This window comes from Taudactylus pleione, unplaced genomic scaffold (genome assembly GCF_031769625.1).
Source record: "Taudactylus pleione unplaced genomic scaffold, aTauple2 ptg000184l, whole genome shotgun sequence".
Taxonomy (NCBI): domain Eukaryota; kingdom Metazoa; phylum Chordata; class Amphibia; order Anura; family Myobatrachidae; genus Taudactylus; species Taudactylus pleione.
In genome coordinates this window covers 6020820-6037580 of record NW_028284586.1, presented here as the reverse complement: position 1 = coordinate 6037580, position 16761 = coordinate 6020820, and the positions used below count along the sequence as shown (strand labels likewise).

The 16761-nt window shown below is 44.9% G+C and overlaps 1 protein-coding gene across 3 annotated transcripts in view; it reads right to left on the bottom strand.

Annotated features, from left to right (window-relative positions):
- VWA3A (von Willebrand factor A domain containing 3A) overlaps positions 1-16761 on the bottom strand; it is a 182432-nt gene that overhangs the window by 91299 nt on the left and 74372 nt on the right. For 2 of the 3 annotated variants that reach the window (XM_088476214.1, XM_088476216.1), the window contains exons 13-16: positions 15038-15176; positions 12662-12765; positions 8421-8501; positions 7449-7543 (exon numbers count right to left, since the gene is read on the bottom strand). In XM_088476214.1, the coding sequence (XP_088332340.1) occupies positions 7449-7543; positions 8421-8501; positions 12662-12765; positions 15038-15176 (419 nt within the window). The remainder of the gene's footprint in view (positions 1-7448; positions 7544-8420; positions 8502-12661; positions 12766-15037; positions 15177-16761) is intronic. The other variant, XM_088476215.1, reaches the window with a different exon arrangement.

Below are 16761 nucleotides of genomic sequence, written 5' to 3'. Positions count from 1 at the left end.
ATCATTCTCACTTGTAGCTTCCTCTTATTTAATCCCCAGCATCTCCTGGCCTCCCCTATTTCTTCCCTGCCCCTTCCCCATGAGGCCATTCCCCTTTTTTGGGTGCATTATGTCCCTTTGAAAAATGAGGGGGGCGCCAATGCTCTTTCTGGCACAGGGCACCAAAAAGTCTAGTTACGGCTCTGCTCCTAAGGACTATTTGAAAGTGAACTTATAAATTGTACTGCAGTGACCGTTGGAAGTCAGTGCATTCAGAATTAAAACCTTGTGTTGGTGCCAACCGCGCATGCGCATTGTAAGGGTCGGGACTCTTTATTTCTTTGTGCAAATAAATCTTTTGGACTTTGGAACTCCAAGTAAGCTGAGCGGACTTCACAATTATTTTACTTTAATACAAGTATATCGGTATAAGGTTCCCAATGCGCTGTGTCCCCTGTCGCCCGGTCACCCTCAACATGTCCTAGTTGCCACGGATGTTGGATGTGACGCCGAGCTGCGCCGCCATCACATGTTCTTCCCATTGGAGGCTCCATGTCCACCGGCAATAAGGACACATGCCGTTAGTGAGTGTTCTGAGAGACAGGACGAGGCGCATTGGGGCAGGGAGGGAGTACCGGGTTGTGCAGCTCGGGCCCAGCACAGTGCAGGGGCAGTGTCAGGCTGGAGGGCAGAGATCCCTCCCCCTGTATAAAAGCACAGACAGTATCTGGGAGCTGTATAAAAAATTATTTCTGTGGTGCCACTGCCAGCAAGTGGGACCAGTATCTGTGTAGCTGGCAAGTGGGAACACTGTATCAGGGAGCTGTAAAAAAAATAAATTCTGTGGTGCCAGCAAGTGGGGCCAGTATCTGGGAGCTGTATAAAAAAATAATTCTGTGGTGCCAGCACTAAATAACCTGATGCTTATTTCACTAGAGGGGCCAGATCCTACAGACTTTGCTTATGAAAAAGCTGCAGATGACTGGGCCTCTAAGAAGAAGAGGATAATTAATATATAACATGTTATCTCAAGTTAAATCATTATAAGGCCAGGATTTAAAACATTTATTATTGCGAAGGCCCCCACCAAGCTACTTCTTGATGCCACCCGGCTGGAAACATTTTCTGGGAAGAACACTGAGTATCCCTGTTTATTTCCCACTTGCTGCTACTGCGAAGAGTATTAGATGTGACAAGGGCAGCCAAAATATATTTTCTGTTCTATATTTGTCTGTTAGTGACATGTGATTAAGTATATTCTCTAATGTTCCATTGTGGCCTCAGAGATCCATATGACCTGTATTATCCAACATTGTTCAATTTCTAGTAATTCAGAAGTAAAGAGAGACTACAGAAAAGAAAAAAATGATTGAAAAAATTGAGAATTACAGTAATCCAAAACAGCAGTGTACTAAAGGAGAAAAGAAGCAAGCGTAATCTAATGCACACAGTCACAGAAAAGAATAAACTGGATGAAAATGCAAGCAGTATGGAAACCAGTGAAAATGACATCCATCATATCTAGACGTAATCAGGACTATAAAATAAATAATAGAATGACCTTTGGACTATATTTGGTTTACTCTGTGGGCAAAACTTACTAAGCGTCGGTTTCTATTCTATTCTAAACCCCGGCGGTTTGGTGGCGGGTTCTATTTTGTTCTAAACCCCGGCGGTTTGGTGGCGGGTTCTATTTTATTCTAAACCCCAGGGATTTGGTGGTGGTTTTGCAGCAGTTTGTAAATGACAGCCCTGTTCTATTTTATTCTAAAATGTGTTTTGACTGTGGTTTGGCAGCGGTTATTAATGATGTATAATTATCTATACTGTTTTGCTATTTGTATTTCTTTTGGTTTCCCCCAATAAAAACACTATGGGCCAAATGTAATAGGTAGTCTGTTTTAGTAACAGTACAAACTCGCACTTTCTCGCACTTTTAGAAAGTTTGAGTTTGTACTGAAACTCGCAAATTCAATAGCCTGCGAACTTTTGAGCTCGAGGCTACAGCATTTGCGAGTTTAGGCGAGTTTAGGACAATGTAAACTGACACCTTTTAATGCGAGTAGTATTAAAAGGTGCGAGTTTTAGAGAAGCCATCACAGATCAGTGAGATCTGTGATGGCTCCTGTGTGTGTGTTAAAAAAAACAAACGTGCACCCCCTCCCCAAAAACATAACCAGCCCCGGGCTTTATAAAGCCTGTTCTGGTTCTAAAAATACAGGGGCCAAAATGCATAGGGGGCCCCTGTATATTAAGAACCAGCACAGGGCTTTGTTGAGCTGGTCCTGGTTCTGGAAAATCAGGGGACAAAACGAGTAGGGGTCCCCCGAAAATTCCAGAACCAGCACCGAACTCTGTCTAGCGGGGGGATAATGCCACAGCCAGGGAAAACCTTTCACCGGTTTCCCCGGCCAAAGCATTACCCCTGACCGCTAGTCAGTCCAGGCCGGGGATCCCTGGGGAGTTGGGTACCCCCCCAATAAAGGGCTACCCTCTCCAGGGCACCACAGGCCTAGACTGATAGCCCGGGGCTATCCCTGGCACCCTAGGGCGGTGGGTGCCGGGTTGATAGTGTTAGTGTAAAATAAAATTTTCAATATTGTCTTTATTTGTAGAACCACAAGTACCAGCAAGCCTCCCCTGCTTGCTGGTATTTGGAGAACCACAAATACCAGCATGCGGGGCATTACGGGCCCACTGGCACTTGTAGTTCCACAACTAAAGAAATACATAAATAAACAAACATACACCGTGAAAGTATAATTTTAATAAAACATACATGCACACTCACACATACTCACCTAGTATCCAAAGTAATCCATAGGGGTGTACCTGAAAAAAAAAATCCATACTCACCTCTCCTATGCGTCGATCACGTCCTCTTCTGCAAGTAGGCAATCCAGGGGTTAAAATAAAAAAACGAAAAAAACCCGATCCATGCCGGACACAGCAAAGGTATGTGTGTACACATACCTTTGCTCCGCGTAAATGACCAGGGCACACCTGTGCCCCGTCAGTGAAGGGGCCGCCAGCCAATCAGGGAGCATCTCCATCGGAGCAGCTCCCTGATTAGCTGAATGCAGCCAGCCTGTGTGTCCCATAGACGTCTATGGAGAGAAATCCCCATAGACGTCTATTGTGGGAACCGCTGCATCGTAGCCGCAACATTAATTGAGGTTAATCTTGTGGTTACATCAATGATACAATGTCGCGACTTTCACGGTGTATGTTTGTTTATTTACGTATTTCTTTAATTGTGGAACTACAAGTGCCAGCGGGCCCGTAATGCCCCGCATGCTGGTATTTGTGGTTCTCCAAATACCAGCATGCAGGGGAGGCTTGCTGGTACTTGTGGTTCTACAAATAAAGACAATATTGAAAATTTTATTTTACACTTTACACTAACACTATGAACCCGGCACCCACCGCCCTAGGGTGCCGGGGATAGCCCCGGGCTATCAGTCTAGGCCTGGGGTGCCCTGGAGAGGGGTACCCCTTTATTGGGGGGGTACCCAACTCCCCAGGGATCCCCGGCCTGGACTGACTAGCGGTCAGGGGTAATGCTTTGGCCGGGGAAACCGGTGAAAGGTTTTCCCTGGCTGTGGCATTATCCCCCCGCTAGAAAGAGTTCGGCGCTGGTTCTGGAATTTTCGGGGGACCCCTACTCGTTTTGTCCCCTGATTTTCCAGAACCAGCTCAACAAAGCCCTGTGCTGGTTCTTAATATACAGGGGCCCCCTACGCATTTTGGCCCCTGTATTATTAGAACCAGAACAGGCTTTTTTTGGTTATGCTTTTGGGGAGGGGGTGCACGTCATTTTTTTTTATTTAAAACCATTTTACATAAGTACACACAGAAACATGTACATATCTCATGGATATGTGCATGTTTCTGTGTTAATCTGACCTGCTCAGGATGTACTCGCTAGCCTGAAGCAGGTCTATTATTTGGGGACTGTTGGTAAACTTTTTTTTGCGAGTCTGAAACAGAGTTGATTGTTTTCAATGTGAAAACATCTGGATGCGAGTTTGAGAATGGAGAGTTTTAGTAACTCTGAAAAATGCGAGTTTTAGTGAACAGACACCCTATTACATTGGGCGAGTTGATTGTTTTCAATGTGAAAACATCTGGATGCGAGTTTGAGAATGGAGAGTTTTAGTAACTCTGAAAAATGCGAGTTTTAGTGAACAGACACCCTATTACATTGGGCGAGTTGTGAAAAATTGCGAGTTTAGCACCAAACTCGCAATTTACCAAAACAGACTACCTATTACATTTGGCTCTTTGTTTTCAAAATAAATAATGGAATATTTTCTACATGAGCAATCAAGCTTGATCATCAATGCAATTAAGGTGCTATAGTAAGAGGACAAATGGCTCATGAATTAAAACTCATCCAACGTAATAAGCATATATTTGAAGAGAATAAAATTGCATAAATGCAATAAAAACTTTGGAACAGATATCATCACTTGGTATATAGGTCACGCTGAAATAATTTACATCTGACAGGTTTCCCAAAAACAGTGAGAATGATGCCCTTATGCAGTAGGCATATACACTTTTAAAAATAATAAAGTTACCAGAGGATCTACACCAGGTACATTCAAGCTTTTTTCTTGGAGTGCCATATTAAGAAAATGACTTTGAACAGAGGGCCATAACATTTTATCTCACAGGTCAGAGCCCTCCCATGACTTTATATGCCAGCACAGAGCCCCCTAGTGAATTTATATGCAAGCCCAGAGCCTCCATCTCATAAACACATATGCCAGCCCAGAGCCCCTATCTCATGAATTTATATACCAACCAAGAGCCCCCTCAAGAATTTATATGCCAGCCATAAGCTTCCCTCATGTCCTTATATGTCAGCCCAGAGCTCCTCTTATGTCACTATATGCCAGCCCAGAGCCCCTATCTCATGAATTTATATACCAACCAAGAGCCCCCTCAAGAATTTATATGCCAGCCATGAGCTTCCCTCATGTCCTTATATGTCAGCCCAGAGCTCCTCTTATGTCACTATATGCCAGCCCAGAGACCCACTTATGAACTTATATACCAGCTCAGAGCCCCCTCAAGAATTTATATCACAGCCATGAGCTTTCCTCATATCTTTATATGCCAGCCCAGAGTTCCCCCTTATAAATTTATATGCCAGCCCAGAGCCCCCAAACAAACTTATATACCAGCCCAGAGACCCACTTATGACTTATATACCAACCCAGAGACCTCCCTTATAACTTTATGTGCCAGCCCTGAGCCCACCTCATGTTACTTACCTCACTGGCAAAATATGTCCTCTTGTCTCTATTTTCCTGTAGCCCATGTGCCCCACGCCTACTCCATTGACACCAGTGACTGTGACGTCCGCTGATTCTGAAGGGTTAGGGCGGACTGGAGGTGTAGCTGCAGAGATGGCTGGCCTGGCAGTGACGTTGTCAGGCCACACCAAGCATTCATCACCACAGGAATCCAAACAGAGGTGCCCCGGATGGAGGGGCTGAATTTTAGCAGGAGGACGGCCAAGTTTGGCCTACAGGCCATAGTTTGGCCTCCCATGCTCTATGCTCATCATCATAAAAAGTGCCCATAGAATACAGGAGGTCCTACTAGGCATACTTCAAAAGCAAGAACTACTGCGATCATTATTATTAACATTTATTTATACTGCTCTAGCATATTCTGTTGTACTCTAGGAACACAGTAGTAAAACAAGACTGGGTATTAGCAGACAGACAGAGAGTTAAGTGGGCCCTGCTACATATAGAAAGTGCTTATTGGCTGTATAATCCAGTCATACAGCAATGTTTGCAGCAATTTTGTTCTGGAATCATAGGGCTGTTTGAGTATGGAAATAATGTAAATCTTGTTTGATCTGTGTAAAGGTAATTAAAGTACTTTAGGGATTTTAAGTGGGTGGTTCTAAAAGTTGATATGCTTGCCTGAAGCGATGAGTTTTTAGGGAATGTTTGAAGGTTTGGAAGCTAGAGGAAAGTCTAGTTGTGCGAGGAAGGGTATGCCACAGAGTGGGTACAGTCTGAAAAAAGTCCTGTAACTGGCAATGGAAGCAGGTAATGAGTGTAGATGACAGATGCAGACACAGGGCCTGATTCAGACCCGCTCGCGAGCGCATAGTGCTCGCAAGCTGGTCGATGGCCGGGCAGTGCACACGCACGGCATGCGCACTGTGCGAGCCCCGTAGTGAGTGAATTTTCACTCGCTGCGGGACTCGCTACAAGACGGGGCGGCTGTCGATTGTGATTGACAGCTGGCCCCGTTTTGTAGGCGTGCAGGGGGGGTGGCTGGACAAACGGAGGCGTTCCTGAAGGAATGCCTGCCGTTTGTGGGCGGCCCTACTGACATCACCAGTGACGTCAGTAGTGAACTTCCTGCTCTATTAGAGCAGGAAGTTCACTGGGGCTTGCGGTGGACGAAACCCTACCACAAGGGTCTCGTCGCAAGCCCGATGGTCACGATAATCGCGACCATCGCCAGGCCGCCTGCTAAAGCTGTGGGTGGTCACCCACAGCTTAGCGAGCAGCCTGGAGGCCGGTGAAAAAAAAAAAACGGCCCACCCTGATTCAGAGCGAGCGCTCGCAAATAGCGAGCACCTATGAATCAGGGCCACAGTTCAGAGCGGAGGGGGTGAGTTAGGAGATATTTTGAGACATGGGAAGAGATGTATGTTGTAGTCTTGTTTATGGCCTTGTATGTTAGTTGAAGTATTTTCTATTAGATTTGATAAGATACAGGCAGCGAAAGTAAGAAGATAGATCTATGGACAGTGTAAAAAAAGATAAACAATATTAGGAAGGAAGTCGTTTACACCTGTTTATTTTTTGGGGGGGATGAAATAACAAAGGGACCATATATAGAAAGTTGATCCCCGGGTTAATATTATAAAGATAATGGAGACCACAGATTGGTATCTGTAAACCCAAGTTGAGGAAAATGTATATAAAAACATAAAATTGTATATATGATGGAGAAAGGTAAATAGAATACAAAACAGGGTTCAAATGACGTAGATACTGATTGCATAGAGGCTAATTCTGGAACTTTTTTTTAATGGTACTCTGATATTCATTTTACAAGTTAGAGATAGTGATGTGATGATAAATGTATTGTATCCTTAACATTATCACAGTCACTAATGTATAACATTTATTCTGTAAAGATGCGGATGGGATGTGATAAATTCGCAATGCAAAAAATACCCTGATAGTGTGACTGCGCATGGGCCGGATCACCGGTCACCTGAATGCAGGTAACATGTTCATATTTAATTATGATACAATTTTTCCATTGGTTTGTGATAACGGCCGAGAGGTTGGTATCCTCTGCCCTGGGATATTTTACAAGAAAAATAGAAATGTCTGGTATCCACTATAGTTTCATGCTGACCACTATAGTTTCAGGGTGACCACTATAGTTTCAGTGGGAAAAAAATGTTTATTGAACCGTACCTTTTTTCACACACTGTTCCCCACAGTCTTCTGCTTCCCTTTGTGAGCCAGTCTATTCTCTTTTCATAGGTCCGCGCTCCTTTGGCTAGCTGTTTCTGTGTACCAGACATAATAATGAAATGTAAAAATGATATACCGGTATATATTTCTTTAATACTACATATATAGACTGTCCTTCTTACTGGTATGCATAGTATCAAAGCTGATTTTCAGCAGTTGTTTAATAGCTTGTGTGACAGATCCTGGATAGATAACAGATAGACCAATGTAGCACTTTTTGCTTGAGTTGTTTTCCTGCTGGCCCCCCATGCTGCTGTATAAAACATAGAATAATTTCTGGTAAATTTAATTCCAATGCATTATACTTGAGGCAGTAAAAGGAAATGTGATTTCTAGCAGGAAACCATATTGGATAAAATCCAGCTGTTCTGCCCCTGGGGCCAGTTAATGCTTTTAAAAGACTGTACACACAAGTTGATACTGTAGCTATTGTCTTCCAGTAGCATTTATCAACAAGTCTGAGAATGATCCCATTACTCTGGATCACATTATCATCAACACACATATGTCGGTCATTTTCAGGCCAATGTCTACCATGATATTGCAGAACATGGCAAGCCTTAGGCTCAACGATGGCCACCAGACATCGCAACCGCCGGCATCTCATACCCAACATGGCCACCAGGGTGGAATTTTCTTTACTTGCCAAATTCAGGGATAAAGCTAAAGTGCAGTGATTCTCTACACTACCAGTAGTGGAAGACATTACTGCTTTATAAGGAAGATATTAGTGCTTAGATCAGACTTTTGCGGCTGCAGCATTAAAATGTACACAATACGATTTGGTGATATATTTTTCTTTCAAGATAATTAAACCAATAGCAAACAATGGTTGTGTTTATAACAGCTCTGCCATGTAACATATTCTCAAATGCCCATTATAAGGAATATGATTGTTCCTCAAAGAGTTACCTGGTATTCATAGAGCACGGGAAGGTCTACATGAATGTTTTTCACAGTACCATCATGCCATTCAAACTGCATCATTGCACGCTACAAAAAAATGGCACTCCTTTATTTTCAATGAATATAAACTTGTCATCACTTAAGTAATCACAGTTATCTACAGTATATCCATTCAAATGGAAAGTACAACAGTCTCTCACAACTAAATTACTGGTACTGGTGGCCACAATCCTCATTCTGTATAACAGTCTAGTATTACTTTAGGCTGGTGACACTGAGCGCTTTAATCCTCTGCTTTAGCCCCGGTCCTTACATGTTGCATTTTCCTACACATAGCAGAATCAGCTTCTGTCACAAAAGTGCGTGAACAATTATGTTAGTGTGAACCAGCGCTTGTGTGACAGGAACATGGTGGTTATACTGCCTGATATGTGCAGACAAATACTGTCTGCAAGCTCCAGGTTACATACACACCATCGAGGAATCCATTTTGATACCTGAACCAGTATTCTTTATATCAATGCACCCACAAAATGGAGGCCTGCACTGTTTGTAGGTGACAAGTGTACTTACAAATTGCCAGCTCTGCACAGGATCCGTCTTTTTTCTTTCCTCAGTTGAGAGTGTTTTTCTCTCACATATCTCAGCATTCATCCCATGTCATGGTTTATGTTATGTTGTGCTTGATTTTAAGTCCATAATATCCCAGGGGCTATAAAATATTTATAGGCACTGTATTGCAAATCACCGAGTATAGGATCCCAGCAGTGTCTACATCTCAGCACATCTACAGATGGAGTTGGTTACCGGAGACTTGCTCCCTCTTATGGGAAGGAGGTCCGGGTTGTGAAGAAGGATCCAATCGGATCTCTTTGCCCCCTCCTGCAGTGACCATGTGTGAACTAAGGGCCTGATTCAGAGCCGGACGCAATTAGCGCTCGCTCGTTCAGAAAAAGGGGGTGGCTATTCAAATGAACCGTTCGCTGTTTGCGGTCTGTTGCCGCCTCCATGTCTGAACGAGCGAACAAAACATGCAGACGTTTATTTGATAAAAACGCCCCCTGGCCGCTCGCATCATACATCATGTCCGCTATTTATTAGATTAATCGAGTACATCGATCAGCGTATGAACTGCTCGCTATTCTTGTGGTTGGTTTGTGCTACCACTATATTGCGAGCAGTTCTGGCTATAAAACAACCAGGTGACGTGGTCAATGACGCTGCTGTATTAATTATGCACACCCATAAAACGCCCATTTTGACCTTTAAGCACGCCTGCGTTCTGGTCTCCACTCCCCGTTTTCAAGCACCTTCCCGTTACCACCCACATACGCCTCCTCATGTCACTCAAAATAGCAGGCATTCGCTATATAGCGAACAAACAATTTTCGGCCGCACTGACTGGTTCGCGCATGCGTATTATAATACAAACCGTACGCATGCGCAGATGGGCGAACATCGTTCGGAACGAGCGTACTGCCGCTTACGAGCGGCTCTGAATCAGGCCCTAAGTACATGAATATTCATAGGTATCCAGGGGACGGCTGCTTTTGGGGCTCCACTCTGAAGCAACATTGAATTGTTATGTAGCATCCACTGCCACAACTTGCACCGAGTTGGATACTTAGGGCCTGATTCAGAGCCGGACGCAATTAGCGCTCGCTCGTCCTGAAAATAGGGGTGGCTATTCAAATGAACCGTTCGCTGTTTGCGGTCTGTTCACGCCTCTAGGTCTGAACGAGCGAACAAAACTTGCGGTCGTTTTTTGCCAAACTACGCCCCCTGGCCGCTCGCATCCTACGTCATGTCTGCTATTTATTAGATTAATCAAGTACATCGACCAGGGTATGAGCTGCTCGCTATTCTTGTGGTTGGTTTTTGCTACCACAATTTTGCGAGCAGTTCTGGCTTAAAAAAAACCCAGTGACATGGTCAATGACGCTGCTGTATTAATTATGCACACCCATAAAACGCCCGTTTTGACCTTTAAGCACGCCTGCGTTCTGATCTCCACTCCTCGTTTTCAAGCACCTTCCCCTGTTACCACCCACATACGCCTCCTCATGTCACTCAAAATAGCAGGCATTCGCTATATAGCGAACAAACAATTTTCGGCCGCACTGACTGGTTCGCGCATGCGTATTATAATACAAACCGTACGCATGCGCAGATGGGCGAACATCGTTCGGAAAGAGCGTACTGCCGCTTACGAGCGGCTCTGAATCAGGCCCTAAGTACATGAATATTCATAGGTATCCAGGGGACGGCTGCTTTTGGGGCCCCACTCTGAAGCAACATTGAATTGTTATGTAGCATCCACTGCCACAACTTGCACCGAGTTGGATACTTAGGGCCTGATTCAGAGCCGGACGCAATTAGCGCTCGCTCGTCCTGAAAATAGGGGTGGCTATTCAAATGAACCGTTCGCTGTTTGCGGTCTGTTCACGCCTCTAGGTCTGAACAAGCGAACAAAACTTGCGGTCGTTTTTTGGCAAACTACGCCCCCTGGCCGCTCGCATCCTACGTCATGTCTGCTATTTATTAGATTAATCAAGTACATCGACCAGGGTATGAGCTGCTCGCTATTCTTGTGGTTGGTTTTTGCTACCACAATTTTGCGAGCAGTTCTGGCTTAAAAAAAACCCAGTGACATGGTCAATGACGCTGCTGTATTAATTATGCACACCCATAAAACGCCCGTTTTGACCTTTAAGCACGCCTGCGTTCTGATCTCCACTCCTCGTTTTCAAGCACCTTCCCCTGTTACCACCCACATACGCCTCATCCTGTCACTCAAATTAGCAGGCATTCGCTATTTTGCGAGCACATGAATTTCGGCCGCACTGACTGGTTCGCGCATGCGTATAACGATCCGTACGCATGCGCAGTTGGGCAAACATCGCTCGGAGCGAACGAGCTGCCGCTTACGAGTGGCTCTGAATCAGGCCCTTAATCATCAAGGGCCAATCAGCCCGCTATGATAAATAGGCTTTTATGTATGATTTGATTTTTAAATGATAAAAGAACTGGTTAAAAAGTATAAAATATAAAATGTAGTTAAAAATTATACATATTCACATATTGATTAAAAATATTAGTTGTGCCAAGATTTTGTGTCCAGGCTCCCAGGGCCTGATATATTTCTTGGTGTCCCTGCCTCTCAATCACCACAATAAGAATTTAGGGATCTATTTAATAAACACTAAAAACCCTTTTCACTGGCCTTTGTACCTAAGCAGCGATTGCATTGCGATCACACACGCAGAAGACTCACTCGCAAAGTGAGTGACAATCTAGTCAGCGTGTGGGGGGTGGTAACAGGGGGGAGGCTACAAAAACGCAGGCGTGTCTGACCGTGTAAATGCCGTTTCATGGGCGTGTATAAATTAGTCATGTGTTCTCCTGCGCAGCATGAAAATTCTCTGCGTGTCAGGAGAGCTGCAGTGTTTGCAGCTGGTCAGACTTCACTTACAGACGTGCCAACATACATCTATCCTCCGTACGTTACAAGTCGCGCCACACAACGCGGGAGCTCAGTGTGACTTGGTAGTGCCGAACATCTTTTGTGGGTCTTTTTACCTTCAAATGCGTCTTATTCGCACAACGATGCATCTAGATAGTACAAGCTGATTAAAATGATATGCAGCATGCCTATGTTCTGTGTGTGACTGCGGGTGTATCTGCATGCTAAACACTACATTACAGTGTTACAGCCACTGACAGTCTAACGTAGCATTTTGCATGCAGATACATCTGCACTCGCTCACAGAACATAGGCATACTGCATATCATTTTAATCAGCAGAAGCTGCTTATGCTATCTAGTTGCATAGTTGTGCAAATAAGACACATTTAAAGGTAAAAAGACGCTCGTCGCCACCGAGTCATGCCACGGATTGGCGCAACTAGAAGGGCTGTTTAACGAGCAAGAAGGCTAGATGAATGTGGACCCATCTGTAGAAGCTACGTAGCTGCCCGATGTGCGTCGATATTTCCAGTGTTGCACTGTTGCACGTCGTCAGTCGGATAGGAGAAGGCAGCAGTGTGGGCGTCCCAATGCTCAGGTATGCTTTGGAAGGCATTATCATATTTTAGCAATGCGATCCGTGAGAGTATGCAGCTGCGTTTACAGTACTATCCGTCTCTAAATCAGGCCCAATATCATTATCTTAAAATATCTGAATGTTCAAGGTTTTCTCAGAATTCCTGTATCATAATACAATACTGTGTAGCATAAAGGTAACTTACCTCATGAAGTGTAGACGAGACAGTTTTCTGAAGTATAGGTACAAACTCCTCCACCAGAGAATATGCATTAGGAGCTAGTATTTGATAGAGGCTCAGTTTTTTGGCTAAAACCAAGAATATTTCTTATTTCACACAGACAGACATCATTATGAAGCATGTGTTCAAATGAACATTTTATTATATTTCCTCAACTAATCAAAACAACAGTACTCAAAAACCTGTGAGTACCTTCAATGAGTAAGATATAGGCTAAATACAGTGAGAATTTAAGATATCAGTATACAGTAGGAGTGGATACTTTGCATTGGATGTTAATTGGATTAGTATTGGTAATAGGGAGATGTGAGTTCCATTTCCATACTATAACAATGTTTTCCATCAATATCCTGAACATCCTGCACTAGGCATTAGGATCACTGAACGCCTCCGCTGATCATATGAGTGGGTAAGCCCTGACTGCAGGAGAATTGTGCTCTGCAGTGTTTTGCAGAGACCTGACGTGTCTAATGCTGCCTGCCTGCACAAAATAAAGGACAATTACACATTGCTTCTGTGTTTAAATATAACTCACAATCAGTGGCGTAACTAGGGTATTTGGTGCCCAGGGCAAATTTGAAAAGGGAGAAACCCCCCCCCCCCATGTGCGCGCGCCGCAAAAAAATGGGCGTGGTCACTTAAAAATGGGGCGTGTCAACATGACACACCCCTTTATTTTCACGCTGAACATTCCTATCCATATGCACCTTAACCCCAGTAGTACCCCTTATACAGTACCCCCAGTATGCAGTTGTGGTCCCTCTTATTCAGGCCCATAGTAGTGCCCCTTATACAGTATCCCCAGTAGTGGTCCCTCTTATACAGCCCCCAATTAGTTCCCCTTACTCAGTACCCCCAGTAGTGGCCCCCCAAATGCAGTGCCCCATGTATTGTCCCCCCTTATGCAGTCCCCTCAATGCAGTGCGCCCAGTAGCGGTATCCCCTTATGCAGTGTCCTTTATATAGTGCCCCCAGTAGTAGTCCCCCCCTATGCAGTGCCCTTTATATAGTTCCCCCAAGCAGTAGTCCCCCCCATGCAGTTTTCCCAGTAGTGGTCCCCCTTATGCAGTGCCCCCTGTAGTGGCCCTTCCTATTATTGCCCCCAGTAGTGGTCCCCCCAGTGCAGTGCCTCTAGTAGTAGGCCCCTTTTATAATGCCCCCAGTGGTAGTTCCCCCCCCCAAGTAGTAGTCCCCAGTAGAGGTTCCCCCTCCCGATTAAGTGCCCCCAGTAGTAGAGCCCCCCCAGTAGAGGTCCTCCCAATAATGGTGCCCCCAGTAGTAGCCACCCCTCCCCCGTTGTGCCCCCACCCCCAGTAGAGGTCCCCCCAGTAGTAGCCACCCCCCTCCCCCGTTGTGCCCCCAGTACTGCAGACAGGTTTAAAAAAAATATATCTAAAAATATACTTACCTGAATCCACGCTGCTGCTCCGGACCGCGACACCGCTCCCGCCGCCACCGCCCGCCAGTCCTCCCGGGCTGGCGCGCTCAGCATTATGAGAGAGACGTCATGATGTCATGACATCTGTCCCATTATCCACTGCAGGAGCCGGACGGAAGTCCGGCTCTTGCAGTGGGTGCTGCAGCAGTCAATGAGAGTCTATCTGACTCTCATTGGCTGCTGTTTAACACACGCATCGCCGCCAGCGCTGGCGGCGATGCATGTGTTATGCACAGCCTGAGCCCGCCTCCTAGCGCTATTGGGCAAGCGCTCAGGGGGAGGGAACGGGCTCAGCTGTGCAGCACAGGACCGGCGCTGGAAGCCTAGCGCCGGTCCTGTGTAAATGTGTAGCGCTGACCGCACTCACTGCGGTCAGCGCTACACTGGTGGCTAACTAGGACGGGCCGGACTGTGGCCGGCGGTGCCCCCACGCGCCGCCGGTCCCACGGCGCCCAGGGCACCCACCCTGCCCAACCCCCCCTAGTTACGCCACTGCTCATGATCAACCTTAGTAAACAGGGTCCCTTTATCCCACCTAATGTGCCACTTTTACACTTAAGACCCCCATACTCGGTGCGATATAGCAGCCTATCCGACAGATTGGAACGATATCGCTGTTATATCGTTCCGTATGTGGGTATGATATCGACCAGTGCACGCTCCCTTGGGGTCGTACATCGCTCCACCAGATCTTTCTGCATGTTCAGTGTTGATATGGGGGAGCGATGTACGATCCCATGCAGCGCTATGCGGGTGGGGGGTGTTGGCATATCGGGCGGTCGGCCACCTGATATGTCGGCCATCAGATCGGCCGTCACATTGCAAGGTGCATATCACACCGTGTATGGGGCCATTTACTCTGAGAGGACTAGAAAAATAAATTAGCCTAAATACTGCGTTACCTTTTAGTCCATTTCTCTTGAGCCATTCAGCTGAGGTTTTGGGTGAAAAATTTGGTATTTCAATGTTCAATGGTCCATCATGATTGGGAGGTTTTGGAAGAAATGTAGAGGGAGGCATTTTGGCCACCTCAGTTGATATCTGTTAAAGAAAATAGTTTACATTGCTTATTTATACTTCTAACCCTACTGAGAAAACATTCATCTACTTTATTGTACATAATATTATTATATCATTTCATATGTCTACCATAATGTACAGTCCCCTCCTACAATTCCAGATTTGGCAAATGTAGCGATGTCATGCCTTTACCAGATAGTCCAAATGAACCAAAAAGAAAATGTTGTATGGACGCTATTTTATATAGAGATGTACAGTATTTATATATTTCGTAGAGTGCATCTGGCCGCAAATAGTGAGGTGTATTTAGTAGCCCGATGCACACTGCCCCAAATCAGAAATACAATAATCATATACACAAAAAAGATGAAGGGCAAAATTTACTAAGCGGCGGTTTGACGGCGGTTTCTATTCTATTCTAAATCCTGGCGGTTTGGTGGAGGTTTATATTCTATTCTAAACCCCGGGGGTTTGGTGGGGGTTTCTATTCTATTCTAAACCCCGGCGGTTTGGTGGGGGTTTCTATTCTATTATTCTATTATAAACCCCAGGGGTTTGGTGGCGGTTTTGCAGCAGTTTCTAAATGACAGCCCTGTTCTATTCTATTCTAAAATGTGTTTTGACTGTGGTTTGGCGGCGGTTTTGCTATCTGCAGATTTACTAAGTCCAAAACCGCTGCAAAACTGCCATCAAAGCACATTTTAGAATAGAATAGAACAGGGCTGTCATTTAGAAACCGCTGCAAAACCGCCACCAAACCCCCGAGGTTTAGAATAGAATAGAAACCGCCACCAAACCGCCGGGGTTTAGAATAGAATAGAAACCGCCACCAAACCGCCGGGGTTTAGAATAGAATAGAAACCGCCGTCAAACCGCCGCTTAGTAAATTTTGCCCGTTGTGCGGATCAAAAGGCGCTCTACCTCTATATAAATCACACAAGAGAAAACATACATACGGTAGTCCTTAAAGCAGGAGGTCACCACATCGATAAATTCCTTCTTATAATGATGTCGAAACCAATTCTTTTTTTCTCTCTTAGGGGTATATTTACTAAAGTGAGAGTTTTTAGAAGTGGAGATGTTGACCATAGCAACCAATCAGATTCTAGCTATTATCTTCTAGAAGGTGCTAGTTAAATGTTTAATAGAATCTGATTGGTTTCTATGGGCAACATCTCCATTTCTAAAAACTCTCACTTTAGTAAATATACCCAATCCAGTGTTAGAGCTCGGCACCAAAGTCTTAAAGATAAGGCATACCCAGCTCAATTGAAATTATTCTAATGTGGGTGTATAAAGGTTTTCTTACATGGTCATCATAACATGACACATACTCCCGTATAAATATGGCTGATCTTCCTGATAAAGGTTTCTTTATATTCCCCTTGAAGCACAGCAGTCACTGCATAGGATCCAATAGGAGCCAACTTATTGAAAGGTTAACACAATTAAAAACTCAACAAATAGTCCAATTCAAAGTCCCATGCTGTAGGTACAGATCTTATAGCTCATATGTATAGGTCAGGAATAATACAGAGCGATAAATTCTTCCAGTACTATACAATTGGATCAAGGGTCCTCTGTGGGCTAATCCTCCAGCAACCAA